General features: G+C 45.3%; 1 protein-coding gene across 5 annotated transcripts in view; it reads left to right on the top strand.

The window, feature by feature from the left end:
* ARHGEF9 (Cdc42 guanine nucleotide exchange factor 9) overlaps positions 1–18,709 on the top strand; it is a 500,659-nt gene that overhangs the window by 416,542 nt on the left and 65,408 nt on the right. For all 5 annotated transcript variants that reach the window (XM_088445573.1, XM_088445574.1, XM_088445572.1 and 2 more), the window contains one exon: positions 3,310–3,542. In XM_088445573.1, coding sequence (XP_088301699.1) covers positions 3,310–3,542 — 233 coding nt within the window. The remainder of the gene's footprint in view (positions 1–3,309; positions 3,543–18,709) is intronic.

Genomic DNA, 18,709 nt, shown 5'->3' with positions numbered 1-18,709 from the left:
CCATGTATTTGCAAATGCATGCAACTAATATCTCTGAATTTCTATTACCATATAATCTTCATATATTGTTGCAAGTGTAATTCAGTGAGCTGTGGAACAATAGGGGGTTAATACCCCCCCCTTTTTCTACTTTCCGCCCAGATGGCCCCTGTGCGGGGTAAGTAACGGGGCCAATCATATAATTTTGATAAATTGTTGCATCACACAGAGGGGACAGGGATATGACTATGCACACCCTCAACAATTTAACTAGGAAGTGAATTGGATGCTGGAGGGTGACCTCCATGTCTGTATGCATCACTGGTCATTATTACAGTGTATCCGGAGTGCTGCACCCACAATTTTACTAGTTAAGGACAAGCTTCTTCCTTTTAGAATTACTTTAATACTTCTGTATCTCGCCTATAAAGCCAGCTGCTGTAATTTCTGGCTAGAGATTAACAACACTGTGGCTGCACAGTAACAATCACAACCATTTTTTTGGTTGGGAGAAGTATACCTCGCTTAGGGGAAAAATCAGAGCTCAGAATAAGTTAATTTATACTGTACATTGATGTTCATGCAACTACTGTATGCTGAAGAGTGCTATCTATGGATAAGGTGTCACAGAGGATTTTTCCTGTGTCAAGTAGAGGTCAATATAGCCAGTTAAGAGATGCTACCTCACTCATCCATTCATTACTGGAAGCTTAGGAAAGATGTATTAGTCTAGGTGGCTGCATAGAATTCTGTACAAGCTGTATTTAGAGTCTGCCTGTCCAGACAGTGCTTCTTATATGGTAAGGATGCAAGGAAATAAGGTATCATTCCTAATTCCGTAGCTACATATGGTTGGACTTTAACATTTACATCAAGGTGTTTGCAGAAGATGTAGTCAGTAATAGGCAGTGTTAAAGAGCAATAAAAAGCAGTGGTCCTTAATGAGCGATCATTATGTCTCATTTTTCATTCTGATGAGACAGATTCCATATGCTGACAGAGGGTACAGGCATGCCGGGACTGGACAGGTCAAAGCATTTGCATTTAATCAATGTGCCTCATTATGAGGTATTAGCTGATGGTGGAGAGATAGATCATTCTTCTTAATATCATTGGACAACTCAGCTATTCTGTAGTGAACCTGTGACCATCATGTGTCTCACATTTCCTATTTGGTTAGAGAACTAACAGGTTTTTTTTTGTTTTGTTTTCATTTGGTTTGAAGGGCAGATCTGAAAGGGTAATTTGCTATTGTCAATGTGTACAGCACCCACTATTTCAGAAATTTAAAGCCACACACATGACAGCTCTGTGTAACACAACTGTCAGGTTGTGCAACACAGATGACTGTGATAGTCATAGATGGATATTACAATGGATCTATTGCTGCCTGCAGTGTGCACTGACTGGGATAACAATGTGAGAATTCTTATACATGTGTGAGTACTAGCAGCAGAGTTGTTCTTCACACTAATACCGCTTTTATACCTAAATTCCGGGTCTGACCTTGAGGTTGGAACAGGGTTCCAAACCGGATCAGACCCAGAATTTAGCCGCCGCTGACCCTGGTTATTCACGAGTCGGCGCCGTTCACACTGGAGGCGGGTCTGCAGTGACACGTATCTTCCGGCGTGGAAGTGGACGCTTGGAGACGTCATCTCCAAGCGCCACTGAAGCTGGCCATTCAGCCGGCATGCGGCACGCTCCAGGTCATCGTGACCCGGATTGCGCTTTTACACTGCAGGGTTTCACGGGTCATTCCCGTGTTAAACCCTGCAATTTACCTGGGTTGGATTGCCCGGGAATCCAACCCTGTCCCCTTTTACACCAAGGAGCTACCCGGGTTAGCCCTGCAATAACCCATTTTTAGCTCTGTATTCCACAGAGAGCAAACTGGTGCCCATAGGAATCAATAATACCTGGTAATATGGTTGCACTATATTCCTATAGAATTAGGCCATAGACCAAAAGTGCAATCCTATTCTGCATCATTCAGTACAATCAGAGAATTGTATTCATGCACATCTGTCACTATCTCAGTGGAGCCGTGTAATTGCGCTATTATCTAGGTAGGCAAACCACATATCAGGGACAATTATAGCCAGCAGATAGCTAATCTACCAGTATGTCTTTAGACCACAGGTTCTCAAACTCTGTCCTCAGGACCCCAAACACTGCATGTTTCCAGGTCTCTTCACGGAAGTGCAGTAATTAGCTCCACCAGTGGAACTTTTAAAATGTGTCAGGGAGTAATGAATACACCTGTGCACCTGCCAGGTGATCTAAAAAACGTGAACTGTGTGGGGTCCTGAGGGCCTGATTCTGACCCGCTCGCGAGCACTGAGCGCTCGCAAGCGGGTCGATGGTGCTCCGTTGTGCGCATGCGCGAGACCCGAATAACGATGGCCAAGCCGTCGTTAAGGGTCTCGCTCCAAAGGGGGCGTGCTGTCGATGGTGATTGACAGGACGCCCCCTTTGGTGGGCGTGCCGGGGGCGTGGCTGCCCAGACGGAGGCATTCCCATGGGAACGCCTACCGTCTGGGTCAGGCCCCACTGACATCACTAGTGATGTCAGTGGGAGTGCTTTTGGCTCTGATAGAGCCAAAAGCACTCCTGGGCTTGCGGCAGCGAGACGCTACCGCAGGGTCTCGTCGCTAGCCCGATGGTCGCGATGGTCTTGACCATCAGGACCATCATTTTGGCCGCTCGCTATAGCTGTGGGTGGTCACCCACAGCTATGCGAGCGGCCAGGAGGCCGCTTCAAAAAGGAGCAGGGACGGCCCTGATTCAGTGCGATCGCTCTGTCAGAGCGTCCGGCTCTGAATCAGGGCCTGAGTTTGAGAACTTCTGCTTTAGACCAATGGATCTGTTGGCAGCAACGGGCAGCGTTCCTGAACACTGGGACGTGTCGGCCCTGTTTTCTGGGCTTGCGGAAGCCAGTGGCTAGATCCTTGGATGCAGCTTCACTTGTCCCAGCTGCATGATTTTGCCAGACATCCTGAGTAACCTGAGGGTTATGTAGATGTTAGATGGTCACGCAGTTGATCTGATGCTGCACCTTTGGACACAGAGAAGCTGACAGTGGGCGTCTTTGTACTTAAGACTTCTTGTGCGGCTTTTGCACATTTTAGCACAACCGCAGCATACAAAGTCGCATCGGCTGTGTTACAGTGTACATCTCTGAATCAGGTCCATAGTTAAGCATACACTGCAGGGCCAGGACATAAGAGCTTGTACAATGTCATAGGGTTCTTCCTTGTTTGCTGTGTGATAATGACTGTATGATCTGATATAAAGTATTCCATTTGTACTCTCTGGTTGATCCTGCAGCAAGATGGGTTCTGGATCTACTCCGAGTACTGCAATAACCACTTGGATGCCTGCATGGAGCTCTCCAAGCTGATGAAGGACGGCAGGTACCAGCATTTCTTTGAAGCATGCCGACTGCTGCAGCAAATGATCGATATTGCTATTGATGGTTTCCTTCTGACACCTGTGCAGAAGATCTGCAAGTACCCGCTTCAGCTGGCTGAGCTACTAAAGTACACAGCACAGGACCACAGGTATAATGCACAACTAGATCACATGAGCCTTTTCAGTACCATACATAATTATATAAAATAGAATTAGGGTCTGTTTTAATCACCCATCTGCTCAACAACATGGGAGCATACACAGCAATTGAGATCCTGCAGCCTTGTCAGGATTACTTTATCCCAGCTAACATATCCATTTGCATAGACCTCACAGAGCTTTCTACTATCTCTCTGCCATTCATTAGGAGTCAGTGCTGGCCTCTAGTTAATCATACACCAATGGCAGCTGCCCTGATGCATTCCTCTAATTAACGTGCTTTGAAGCCCAGTGGAATAAAATGAATACATAAGGTTGAAATCAATAACTTGGCTGCAGTATCTTTCCTTGAGAAGATGGATTACCCTTCTCACTGCTCTCACAGCAGATGCCTTTTGTCTCTCTTTATTATAAAGCAAGAGAAGAAATGTGAGAGGTCTGTCTTGTATTTATTAGTTTTCCTGTCATACATGGGGCTACCTTTTCTAATCATATTTTATTTATTGACGATCACAGCTCTGTAATGATAAAAAGAGATAATCTACTGTCTGTTACTACTGCTGCTCGGCCGCAGGAAATGCTCGCAGCCTCGCACTAGTATTTGCTGTATTTAATAGCCTCTTGGCAGCGTTGGGGATCCCTCCCACGTGGCATAATGCATCTTTTTGTAGCCAATCAAAGTAAAACATTCTTAATCTCACAAAAGCTGACTTGTTTATTTTACAAATACAACACAAATCTTGATAGAGGCGGAACATCGTTGCATTTATCAGTCAGCTACTCCTGAAGTAAGTAATAGTTTCTGTTATATCATTTATAATGAATCACCTTTTCAGTTTTAATATAGGATTTGTCAGTGTTTGTGCTATGGAGATGTAGAAATAGGCACAAGAAGACAATATAAGCGGCCAAACACCCCAGTTGTAACTTATCTGTGTTTTCGCCGGTCTGGTTTGATGTCTGTAGGGCAGAAAGATCAATGAGTTAATATGAGAAGCCGTCTCAGATTGAATGGGACATGTGTAATAGAGGCTGAAATGATGAACTGAGGCACTCGCCAACAGTGACAGGGCATTCTTCTTACCAGTTCTCTGCTACGCATTCTCCTTCTCCAAAGTGTCAGCAGTAAGAAATGTTTAAATTAAAAGCTGCACTGCTGTGGTGGAGTGTGCTAGGCATCATGTAGTAGGCCGGACATCAATAGGACATTGTTTTTACTTGTTGATATACAGATGTGTCCACATACATCTACACTACAAGTAGCGTTACACATAATGTGTGAGGGCCGTGCGACTTGGTAGCGCAAAGAGTCTTTTCATGCAAGTTTTTCCCCTCAAATGAGTCTAATTTGCAAAGCGATGCGACCAGGACTCATAAGCAACGTCTGCTGATTAAAGTGATATGCGGCTGTATTCTGTGTGCGACTGCGAGTGTATCTGCATGCGAAATGCTACGTTACAGTGTTAGCGGCTGTGACACTGTAACGTAGCATTTCGCATGCAGATACGTCTTCAGTTGCACACAGAATATAGGCATGCTGCTTATCATTTTAATCAGAATAAGCTGCTCGTGCGTCCTATTCGCATCGCTTTGCTAAAAATACGAAAAGTCACACGAAAAGCCGCTCGGCACTACCAAGTTGCACCACAGCATGACATGGCTAAAAGGGCTGTGGAACGTGCAATGAGGCTAGATGTATGTGGGCACATCTGTAAGTCCCATTCTTCATACCTACATCAGGTATATAAATGGTGAGACCTGATGGCTTATTTAATAGTCTTAAACAGTTAATTAGGTCTCATAATTTATACAATTATATATAGGGCCTGATGCTGAGTACAGCTGTTTATAGAGCGTATCTAGCGTGTTTTAGCTGTGTGCGTGTTCCGTAACCAAACATACACAAGTACAGGCAATAAAATGTTATGCACGTTTCACTGGCATAACTGGGCAGTAACTGGGCATTCTCACGTAAGAACAGTTTGATGATAGAAAGAGTTGGATGGAAGAATAAATATGCCTGCTACCAGACGTATTATTTGTACAAAGCATAGGCTATTGCAAGTGTGCCCTGATGATGAGTATAAAACTAGGTGTACGGATAAGGGGCAGGTGCACCGAAAGACTGCTGAAAATCTGCATAGAGGTGAATAAACACAATAATGGACAGTTTGCGTTCTGCTCATTATCCAAACCATAGACTTGAAGCTTTACAGCACGTAACTTAGAGAAAAGAGGTCAGATATGCTGTAACGCACAGAAACCTGACGTTTCTTTATTATTCTGAATAGCATTTAAATTCTAAAAAATAATAATATATCATGGGTTTCAGCACCTATCTCTTATTGTGCAATGTTATTTAATAAGCTTCATTGTGTACTATTTTCTGCAAAACAAAAACGTCATAGACATAGCAGATAAGTACAGCGCTTAGAGAGAAAATATCAATACTAGGGGTAAATTTACTAAGATGGGAGTTCTATTAAGAAGTGATGTTGCCCATAGCAACCAATCAGATTCCAGGTATTATCTTCTAGAACAGTGTTGGCTAACCTTGACACCCCAGCTGTTGTGGAACTATATATCCCAGCATGCCCTGCCACAGTTTTAGCATGCCCTAATAGCAAAACTGTAGCAGTGCATGCCGGGTTATGTAGTTCCATAACAGCTGGAGTGTCAAGGTTAGCCAACACTGTTCTAGAAGGTGCTGGATAAATGAGAAGTAGAATCTGATTGGTTGCTATGGGCAACATCACTTCTTAAATAGAACTCCCATTTCAGTAAATTTACCCCTAGTAGCAACACTGAAGAGTCATTGCTAAGTGTTGAAAATAAATGGTCTGTACCCACCAATGTGGGGCAAAGTACTGAGGGAACAGACAGAGGGTCTCATTCAGACCCGGTCGTTAGATGCAAGCGGTCGCTCTGATTGAGGGCGGCCACTTGCATCTTGAAGTGCGGCCTCCTAGTCGCTAGCTAAGCGACTGACCAGGGTGATGGTCGCGATGGTCAGGAACATCACGACCATCAGGGCTTGCGAGGAGACCCTAAGGTTGGGTCTCGGCACTCGCAAGCCCCAGGGAGCTTCCTGCTCTGATCGAGCAGGAAGCTCCCCACTGACAGCTTTCAGAGCCGGAAGCTCTACACTGACATCACTAACAGAGCCGGAAGTCCTCCACTGACATCACTCGTGGAGCCGCCCCCAAACGGCAAGCGTTCCGTCGGGAACGCCTCCGTTTGGTCGGCCACCCCCCCCCGGCCCGCCTTCCAAACGGGGCGAGCTGTTAATCAACATCGACAGCTCGCCCCTTTGGTGCGAGACCCGGAGCGACGGAGCGGCCGTCGCTAGCCGGGTCTCGCGCATGCGCACGTCGGAGCCGGCTCCGACGTGCGCGTGCCCAGTGGACAAATATCGACCCGGTTGTGAGCGCTCCGCACTTGCGACCGCGTCTGAATGAGGCCCAGAGTGTGTGCGTCACTAACCTCCAAGCATTCCATAAATAGTTAATAAAGGCGTTACAGAGTATTATTATTATAAATGCCATTTAAAATGTAAAAGATCTTGTGTTTGTAAAATAAAATGGAGGACGGAATTGGAATTCTTCGTCACAAATGCATGATGGTTGTCACAGGTTTGTGCACTAATATGGTTTACCCAAACTTCCTTCCCTAATTCCATTCCTCGTTAGCAATCTGCTTGGGGGTGGGATGTACTAAACGGAAAACGCGGTTTTCCCGCATTTTTCGTATGTATCATCAGCTGGCCGCCGGGTCTCCGATGCGGAGGGTAATGCCAGCTTTTGCTGGCGCTACCCTATAGAAGCCAATGGGCTTCTACCGCATCGCGCTGCTATGAGGGTTCCGATCGGATCCCTCCCAGCATGCCCCGCGGCCGCCGCGTCACTCTGCACATGCGCAGATGGACTCCCGGGGCATAAATCCGGAAGTCCTAAGCACAGAGCACATTGCAAAGGATAGCTCTTATCGGAAGAGCTGTCCTTTGAGCTACTGATCGCATATATTAGTACATATGCAATCAGTAGGAATGCGAGGCATGGCGGGATGTACTTCGCAAGATTAGTACATCCTGCCCTGAATCTGGTGTGTGTTTCTCTCCAGCACCGTATATTGGGCCTGATTCAGTAAGGATCGCTATTGTGTTTACAACTGCAAATTCTCACAAAACGCACCAGGGAAAATATGCTAATTCACCGCAGACATAAAGACGCATACTGCTGTGGTCTCACATCAGTCCACTGGCGCTCTTCTGTGTAAACTTCGGTACCATCGATGCACATCGACCACTCCCGCAGCATTTTCACCAGGTCTGATCTGCCTCAGACACTGCAAGTCTCTGTTCACACAATGGGCTCTCAAGCTACGTATGTCACCGCAGTGGCTCATTTATGCACGCCCATGCAACTGCATACAAACGGACAGACATGTCTGCGCTTTTCCTACCACTCCCCCGTCACCATCCCCAAATGCTCACAATCTGTCACTCACTCTGCGATGGATTCCTCTGTGTGTCTGTAATTGCAGTGCGATCGCAGCACACTCACAGTGCGGCTTGTACACATGCGCAAAGGCTAACAATTGCTCGATTTGTGTACGTAATTGCATTTGCGTACACTACGGATTCAGGTAAATTGGCTGGTGTTTGTGGCTATTGCATAACAAGAATCACATAAAACTCCTTTATGTCATCCTTTCATATTACTGACCAAACACATATACATTTTCATCATATATTCAGCTATATTTATATTTTGAACCTTAAGGGTCAATTCTTTTTTAACATATTTTGGACATAATCACTCTTTTCATTGATATTTTTCGTATCTATTTTATTTGAAACCGCAGAAACACCACTATACCTGCTGAGTCCTGACTAGGGGCCTGATTCAGACCCGGTCGCGAGCTCTGAGCGCTCGCAAACCGGGTCGATGGATGCCCACAGCGCATGCGCACGATGCAGCCGGCTCCATCGTGCACATCCGCGAGACCCGGCTAGCGACGGGCAATCCGTTTCTCCGGGTCTCGCACCAAAGGGGGTGAGCTGTCGATGTTGAGTGACAGCTCGCCGCGTTTGGTGGGCGGGCCAGGGGGAGTGGTTGCCCAAAATGAAGGCGTTCCGGAGCTGTTAGAGCCGAAAGCTCTCTGGGGCTTGCGATGAACGCGACCCTACCACAAGGGTCTCGTCGCAAGCCCGATGGTCGCAATGGTCGAGACCATCGCGACCATCATCCTGGCCGCTCGCAATAGCTGTGAGTGGCAACCCACAGCTATGCGAGCGGCCAGGAGGCCGCACCATAAAAAAAAAAAAAGACGCCCTGATTCAGAGCGATCGCTCTTTCAGAGCGTCTGGCTCTGAATCAGGGCCTAGGTGCATCCGTGCAAAACGGAGATGTTGTTTTGTGACACAAGATTTTTAGAATGAGATAAAGTAGTGCACTATGATAAATAGAGCCCTATGTACAGTACAGTATAGTGCTGCATCTTTCCATTCAGCAACTCTACGATTGGCTTTAGAGGATAAACTGTTATGCAATATTAATAGTTCAGGCTGTGTAAAAGCTACAATGTAAACTTATCATATATACCATTATTGAGAAAAATCAGTTATAAATCCTGCCCCTCCCTCTCTGTGACATAAATGCCTTAGGTATTATTTAAGTTATCTTTTGGTGTACTGTAGGCAGACATTTCCGGGCATTAATCTCATGTGATCATTAATTGCCAATGTACTGAAAGCTGGCAGCTTGATGTCTCAAGGCCCCTATACATGATGCGATATAGCAGCCGATCCAGGGGCAAAACTATGGGAGACAATGGAGGCGTTTGCTGCCAGGCTCCAGCACTGAAGGGGCACCTCCTCCATTGTCCACAACATATTCACCCCACTTAGGGCTGTAACTATGTACAATACATGGCACCCCTTCCTGGCACCTGAGAAGCCACCATACACTAGTGGAGAGCTCCATGTCAGACCATCAGCTGCTGCCTTCGTCTATCTATAGCCTGTCTGCATGTGAATTGCTACATTACAGTGTCAGCGGCTGTGACGGGGGGCACAAAATTATAACTTGCCTCCGGGCATCTGGGATGAACTTCCGCCACTGAGCTGATCCGATGGATTGGTACGATATCGCTGCAATATCGTACTGTGTGTGGGCATGATATCAGACAGAGGCCCTGATTCAGAGCCGGACGCTCTGACAGAGTGCTCGCTCTGAATCAGGGCCGGGCTATTTTTATTTTTGAACGGCCTCCTGGCCGCTCGCTATGCGACCATCGGGCTTGCGACGAGATCCTTGTGGTAGGGTCTCGTTGCCGTAAGCCCCAGAAAGATTTCGGCTCTAACAGAGACAAAATCTCTCCCACTAACATCACTCGTGATGTCGGTGGGGCCGGCCCCAGACGGAGGTGTTCACATGGGAACGCCTCCGTTTGCGCAGCCACTCCCCCGGCCAAAGGGGGCGTGCTGTCACTCACCATCAACAGCACGCCCCCTTTGTTGCGAGACCCGGAGTTACGGAGTGCCCGTCGCTATCCGGGTCTCGGGCATTCGCACGACGGAGCCGGTTCCGTCATGTGCACTGGCCCACCATCGACCCGGTTGCGAGCACACAGTGCTTGCGACCGGGTCTGAATCAGGCCCAGAGTGCGCTCCCATGAGGTCGTACATCACACCTCCATATCTTACTGCATGTTCACTTGATCTGAGGATGCGATGCAGTGCTATGCAGGTGGGGGAGGAGTGCCGGCATATCTGGTGGTCGGTCAGCGGATCGCTCTGTGTGTGGGGACCGCCCGATAGGTCGGCCATCGTGGCGCAAGGTGCATATTGCACCGTGTATGGGGGCCTTTAGAGAGCAAGCTCCTGCTAGTACCTGGTTTGTTCCACATTTTGTAAATTGAAGCATTACTTCAATATAGAAATAAACATAAAGATTATGAAACATAAAGATTATGATATCAGGTCAATAGAAAATATGTTGGTGTCATTATACAGCATTTGCAATATACAGTAACTACAGTAATAGAAGATGAGTAGCTACTTTGTAGGAATCCCAATAGCGTATTATTGCTAAATCTTTGTATAGCGGATTATTTTAGACCGTTATGCTGGATTCAAACTCTGCAATATGTCACTCAATCAGCCGACAAACGGCATATCGCATAGTGCATCGGCGGGTGTGTACAGAAGATATGTCTGTGAACGACGTAATTCACACACATATCGCATCGGCCTTGCAGCACAGCCGATGATGGTTGTGAGTACGGGAGACCCGCCAACCGTCGGTACACTTGCTGCAGGGACCCACCGGCGCTGACATCTGTGCTGGCAAATTTAAATGCTGCCCATTTGTGATGTCAGCGCAGATGTATCAAGCGGCAGATTGGGAAGTGTATATTGGCTTACCAATCAGCTGCTCGGTCTGAGAATCCCTGGGCCAGCGGACAAGTCGCCCAGGTATGTACCCAGCCTTAGACACATAAAAATATGTAAGTCAAGTTAACACCAGATTTGCCCATAGCGTGTCTTCTCTTCCTTATTATATTTGAAGAGATTCTATACTTCTGTATTCATAAAAGAGAGTAGAGGCTTACTATTCTCCACAGGCTCACCTTCTGCCTTTTTCACCTTCTTTCTAATAATTCCAGTGTCCTTAATTATAAGGTAAATCATATATCACAACATTCTTGATTTAGACAGGACAGATACGATTTGAGGGGACCAGAGTCGGACTGGCCCACAGGGGTACAGGGGAAATCCCTAGTGGGCCCCACTGCCTGAGACTCTATTGTGCTTAATTATTATACATATGTTACATTATACTGCATTCCCAGGACGATGGTGTATTCACTGCAGTACATTGCTGTTATCAATCTGGTACATCAGTATTCTCTCTCTCTCTCTCTGCCATTCATATATATATATATATATATATATATATACACACACACACACACACACACACACACTGGTGGCAGAAATTGCGGACTCATTTTGAAATTTCACTTCACGCAGTGCAATGATTCATAAATCAAATGAAAGGAAATTTAATGCTGAATTCAACACAATAATAAGGAGGTCAAATATTTGCATTACAAGAAGGGAAGTTATGCTACTTTCAGTCAGACAAAGAAGCACAGATGCGTGAGATTCAAGAAGCGGATTGTAGTAACAGCTACTACCAGCCAATCGGAATCGTTGTTCTGAGGACCAATAGCTGTCGTTTATGAGCAGGTGCAAGGTCATGTTCAAAGGTGGGAAAGGTCAGTTTGGCGGTTTCATTTTGCAGAATAAAGTTGGTTACTGAAGTGCAATTACGGTTGGATGTTTGTGTGTATTGTTTAGCGCTATTGACAGTGTAAAAAATAAATACAACAATGTTGTCCAGGCAAAGTGGTGACTGGTCACCCAGGAAGAGATCCAGGATTGTGGTGTTACGTGAAAATGGTCTTTTGTATGCAGCAATTGCGGGAGAAGTTGGTGGGAATGTAACAATGTGAAAGTTTTGTTTACGCTATTAGGAAACACAATCTATACAAAACAAAGAAGGAAAAGGCCGGAAAAAGTGCAGCTGTTGATGATAGGAGAATAAAACGAATTTGCGTCAGGGACAGATGGATGTTATCTGCAGCCATTAGCAGTGAACTGAGTGCAACTAGTGTTTTTGTCAGTGCAAGAACGGTATGGAGAAGACTAACGGAGGTTGGCCTAAAAGGTAGGATTCCCCGAAAAAAGCCATTGTTGAATAAAAAATAGTGGCAGAAACGAATACAGTGGGCAAAAGATCACATTGCATGGACAGAAGGTCAGTGGAAACAAGTGATATAGAGTGACGAAACTAAGATATCGATAATTGGTAGTGATGGGAGAAAATATGTGAGACGTCGCTTCGGGAAAAAGGTACATCCAGATTGCATTCAAGCGACAACAAAAAATCCTACAAGTGTTATGCTCTTGGCATGTATGACAGCAGATGCTGTAGGCCGCCGTTATGTCATAGATGGCACACTGAACAGCAGAAAGTACATTGACACCATCCTACAACCAAAACTTCTACCTTCTATCAGGGATCTTTTCCCAGATAATGCCCCATTTTTTTTCCAGCAGGATTCAGGGCCTGATTCAGAGCCGCTCGTAAGCGGCCGCTCGTTCGCTCCGAGCGATGTTCGCACATCTGCGTATGCATATGGGTCGTAATGCGCATGCGCCAACCAGTCAGTGCGGTCGGAAATCGAGCGCTCGCAAAATAGCGAGTGCCTGCTAATTTGAGTGACAGGATGAGGCGTTTGTGGGTGGTAACAGGGGAAGGTGCTTGAAAACGGGGAGTGGAGATCCGAACACAGGCGTGCCAAACGGTCAAAACGGGCATTTAATGGGAGTGCATAATTAGCAAAGCAGCGTCATCGACCACGTCACTTGGTTGTCTCTTAGCCTGAACTGTTCGCATGATTGCGGTAGGAAAATTCAACCACAAGCACTGCGAGCAGTTCAGACGCCTTTCGATGTACTCGATTAATCTAATAAATAGCGGAGATGACGTAGGATGCGAGCGGCATGGGGGCGTCTTTACAAAATAGCGAGCGCATGTTTCGTTCGCTCGCTCAGACATAGAGGCGTCAACAGACAGCAAAGAGCGAGCGCTCAGTTTAAATAGCAGGCCCCTTTTTCTGAACGAGCGAGTGCAAATAGCGTCCGGCTCTGAATCAGGCCCTCAGCTCCCTGCCACACTGCACGGATATGCAAACAGTGGTTCACGGAGAATAACATACAGGTGCTGGGATGGCCAGGAAACAGCCCAGACCTGAACACCATAGAACATTTGTGGTTTTGTTTGAAAAAACTGGTACATATGAGGCGTCCATCCAATAAAAGACAATTAATTGAGGCTATAATTGTCTTATAGCACCACATAATAAAGAAGGAACAGCTCCAAACATTGGTTGGCTCAATGCTACGTCGCTGTGCTGCTGTCTTGAAACGTAAAAGATACCCAACGAAATACTGATAGGACAGTAACATCATAAGTACACAGGGATTTTCACCCTAAGTGTTGTTTTCACTGCATAACTTCCCTTGTAATGCAAATATTTGACCTCTGTTTATTGTGTTGAATTCAGCATTAAATTTCCTTTCATTTGATATATGAATCATTGCACTGCGTGAAGTGTAACAGTTTTTATAAGCATTTGAAGTTGAAAAACATTCAAATTTCAAAAAGTGTCCGCAATTTTGGCCACCAGTGTGTGTGTGTATATATATATATATATATATATATATATATATTATAGGGTCCCAGTCCATGAACTCTCTGCTGTTTAGCCAAGCCTCTGTGGTGGCTCGCCACTCCCTCTCTGGGCACTGACCACAGCCTTTAAGCATGGGCGTAGTTAGCATAGGTGCAAGGGTGCAGCTGCTATGGGGCCAAGCAGGGCCGCCGCCAGGGGGGGACTGCCGGGCCCGGAGTCCCGGCCCCGAAGAAAGCGGGGGCCCAGGTGACAGCAGTGCAGAATATATGAATCGACAGCCGGGAGACACAGCGCCACCAGCGGCAGCGTCATATTTCAAATACCGTCAGGGTGCTGTGTCTCCCCGGCTGTTGTTTCATATATTCTGCCCTGCTGTCTCCCGGGCCCGCTGAAGAAACAAGGTAGGAGTCCCTGCCCTGTGCCCCTCCACCTAGTGCAGCAAGCCTTCCCTGCCCTGTCCCCCACCCCAGTCCAGCCTTCCCTGCCCTGTGCCTCCCCCCTAGTGTACCTAGCCTTCCCTCGCCCCCCCTAGTCCAGCCAGCTTTCCCTGCCCTGTGCCCCCCAATTAAGGTCCAGCCTTCCCTGCCTTGTGCAGCCCTAGTCCAGCCTTCCCAGCCCTGTGCCCCCATGCCCATCCTGCCTTCCCCACCACAAACTTTGAGAATTTTTAAACTGGGTTATGCACAATTGACGTCCAACCCCCCCCGTGTAGCTCGACCCACCTCTGTGCCATCCCCCGGGGGGCCCGGCTTTCTTTGTCAGTACCGGGCCCCATGATTACTGATGGCAGCCCTGGGGCCAAGAGCTGAGGGGGCCGATCTTCCTTGTCAAAGTTATATACATTTTTCAGTACTGGGTGGTGCATAGGGGCCCTTACACACTTTTGCTATGGAGCCTTCAAATGCCTAGTTACACCCTTCCCTTTAAGTATGGGCCCCTACCACTGCATTCCCTTGGTAGGCCCTTCATGCCCCAGTCCGATACTGGAGGGGACCGTGTCACGGCTCAGGACTTTTATCCCAATTCCAGAACAGTTGGTAAATGTATTTTAACAGGTGCCCCTTAAATGCCACATGTTTTTAGAGGAGAGGAAGGGACTTGGGGGCAGCTAAGCATTTCAGAAGTGCTGGGCACACTCCCAGCAGACAGGGCACACCCTAATATTTCTCGGCCGTCCCCAATACCATGTGAACATGCCTTATTTTTGTGAGGACATGCTCGTGGACAACCAAATGTTGGGAGGCTTGCATATACAGATTCCCTGGGCCAAATGTAATGGGGTGAGAGTTTAGAAAATGTGAGAGAAAACAGTCACATTTTTAAACTCGGCCAATGTAATAGTCACAGAACAGGCACACGTGCATGCTTTCCAGACTCAAAAACTCTCAAGATTTAAACTCTCATCCAGGTGTTTCCTGTGTAGAAAATACCACTTGATCAATGTATTAGTATGAGAGATTTACTGCTAAACTCTCACATTTTCTAAACTCTCACCCTATTACATTTGGCCCCCTGTCTGAAATTTCTTGCAGAAATGTAATAATTCAATATATGTTTATTAAGTTGGGTGTAACAATATATCCAGTTTGGAAGTATTGTTATCTGCAAAATATTAGATGCTTTGCAAAATAAATGTGTGTGTATGTATCTGACAAGAGGTAATTGCAACAAGGTAATGTGTAATATACAGTATTCTCATTGATGTATTTGTTGCTTTATTTGAGTTTCTTTAATTATTCCATTAATCATTTGAATGGTAGTTAGAATATACAATAATCTTCTTATAGAAAAATAAAATAAAAGGTGACAGACACCTCTCAGAGACGAAGGATAAGACTAACTAAAAGACAAAAGCCTTTGAAGCTATACTGAAATATATCAAAGTAAATAGATATTAATATATTCATTATTCATACAAGACGTAAATAGGGCACTGCACAAAAAGAAACCTCAGCATTCTGGGTAGTACAGTACATGCAGCTTCCATACTAGCAAAATAGTAACACTGTACTAACGATACTGGATCAGAACCTCTATACACACCTGCCTATACCTTCTAATATCCTGCCTATACCTTCTAATATCCTGCCTATACCTTCTAAGGATGACGCTAATTTGCGTATGCAGTCATACCGTAAATAAAGACTTAGACGTGGAATCTGTGGTTCCAAAGCACAAGTGTCATTCAGGTAAAAGTTCAGACAGTTACACGCAATTGATCTAGACACAATTTAGGCGCAAAAGGAAATTATACAAACCCAAGTACAGTATACATACGCAGCGCTTCCGGACCCGGAGATAGGCTTCAGCAAGAGACCCCTAGTCATACAACATTCAGCACGATGACTAAGAACCAGCGTTCGAGCACACATATTTATACCCCCCCAGAATAAACAGGACAATAGTGAAGTTTGTTGCTGATGTCATTGGTTCCCAGGGGAGAAGCATCTGTTACAGCACATTTAACAGGCTGGTTCAAATAGACTCTCCCTGCCTCTAACAGCTGGGGATCTTTCTCTTCACGCGATAACACCGGAATACTGTAAAAAGAATACGCATCAGTACAAAACCAAACACGACTTGTTTAGCATGTATAATACCTTAGTTATCAAATACCTTTATTTCTCAGCATTTAAACTAACTGAACCAACTTAAATCATACACTTTAAAGCTTATTGAACCTTATGTGTGAATATGTAATGTGTGGGTATTCAGGGTTTGATATAAGGATGCTAGTTAACTTGGGGCAGATGCATGCGCATAAAGCTAATAAAACAGCGGTTTCATACAAAGTCCTATGCATTCGCTAATATGCGACTAGTTAACAGCGCAATTGTGCGTATTAATGTTTGTATGAGAAATGGTGACATATGCAATCGCATGGTGCTAATAGTATCATCGCCACATGTACTAAAATGTGAGTTTATCTAAAATGGCGCCTAGGCGGCCATTCGCAAAATGGCGTCTTGCGATCTCATTTCCAAGATGGCGTCTTGTGGCCAGTCGCAAGATGGTGTCGCCGCGATTAAATTTTAAACTGAACTTGTCTCAGCCAATTATTCAGCTTCGACAGTCCACCCTTTGATAGCAAACAACATGCTATCACAATCTGCTATTAGAATTTAATTTAGGCTTACATTTACATATTATTTGGTGTTATTATGGGAGGGCACAAGGTGGTTCTTAATCCATCAATAATGTGTCTCTGGGTGGGGACATAAAACTACTATTATATGGAAGACAATGTGAAAGGTGTGGGAATGCACCAGTCTTATAAAAGCAGTCTTGAAGGGGAATTGAGACTTTACATTATCTGAAGTGTTCTATAAATAACATTTCAATAATACATTCTATGCATGTCTAAATATAATACATCAAACAATAGTATTTCCTAGCTCAGGGTTGTAATGCAGTTCTATATTTACCTCGGTATACATATTGTCATTTCTGACCACCATCATAGTTTCATTCTTTCATTTCACTTTGTTTTTACATTTTCCACACTTCAACACAATAGGAACACACCGGACGCATATGCCAATTATTATGATGACAATCAGTATAAGGATTAAGAATTTGCCTATGCTGGCGATCACTTCCTGGACCTATTCCCCTAGACCTGAGAACCATTTCACTGGGTTCAGCCATGACACCCGTCCTTCTATCTTCTTCCCAACTTCAGCCACTGAAGCATTATGGTTCTTGCGAAATTCCCACTTTAGCTGCAGAATTTCATCCATCTTCCGGTCTATCACCTCCTTAGGGTCGCTGGTATCATTGGTGACATAGGTGCAACATTTCACTCCAAATTGGGTGGCCAATGTTACGCAATACCCTCCAGTAACAGCAGTTAAATAATTCAACACTAGCCTGTGTTGTACCAGTTCTTTATTGTACGCTTGCAATTCTCTCCCTGTATACCTGAATGTGTCATCGTACATCTCAGTGATATTATCTATTAATTTAGCAAGTTCCTGGATATATCTAAAATTTTATGTACCCCGAGCGATCCTGGTGGGGTCCAATGCGACCAGAACTTGAAAGCCAGTTGTCTCACTGATTAACTGAGTGACTTTATGTATATCACCAGGTACCATATTTCTTTTGCCTCTGTGTTCATATTGTGTGTGAAGATATGGTGACGGTGTGAAGTTATGTATACCCAGCATTTCAACATGTGTGAGGGTCATAACTTCTGGGACTACTCTTCCCAGGTAACACAAACCTTCGGAACTCGGGGAGAGCCATTTATACGCTTTTCTTCCACAGTTGAAATATACATTATCAGGGAGAACATAAGGAATGGTATGCATCATTATCATTAAGCACATTTCCCTTGCAAACAATCCTATTTCTGGTTCTTCCATCTGGTACATGCAAGTTTCTGGCTGTATTATTTTAGCACAATAACCATTTGGCACCTTACCAATCATTTCTTTGGTGGAACTCAATGTATACCGATACCTAAAATGTTTCCCACCAGACTTAATGGAGCACAGCAGGTCATGGTTTATGGACTCATTATCAATTCTCTTTGTGAGAAGGTCATCGTCTGATTATTCCCCGTCACTTCCCAACTCCTGGGTTTATTGGGGTTGGTTATGTATAGACACAAAAGCGATCTATCTACTTGGAATTGATAGAGTTTGAAATGAGGTGGTTTGGATGAGAGGAATTTTCCATCCACTGTTTTCCCTTTTTGCAATTCTAAAATTTCCGTGATATTCAGCGGAAATGGCACCAACCCTACATTATGCTGTCCCTGTGGCACATGTGAACACACCCAGCAATCAGTTTGATTTAACACTTTGCCTACCATGCTATGATAATCCTCTAGAGAATACCCACCCCAGTACGGATTATATTTAGGTTGGCACCGTTGGATACAGTT

Source organism: Taudactylus pleione, unplaced genomic scaffold (assembly GCF_031769625.1).
Source record: "Taudactylus pleione unplaced genomic scaffold, aTauple2 ptg000381l, whole genome shotgun sequence".
Taxonomy (NCBI): domain Eukaryota; kingdom Metazoa; phylum Chordata; class Amphibia; order Anura; family Myobatrachidae; genus Taudactylus; species Taudactylus pleione.
This window is presented reverse-complemented; position numbering and strand designations above follow the sequence as displayed.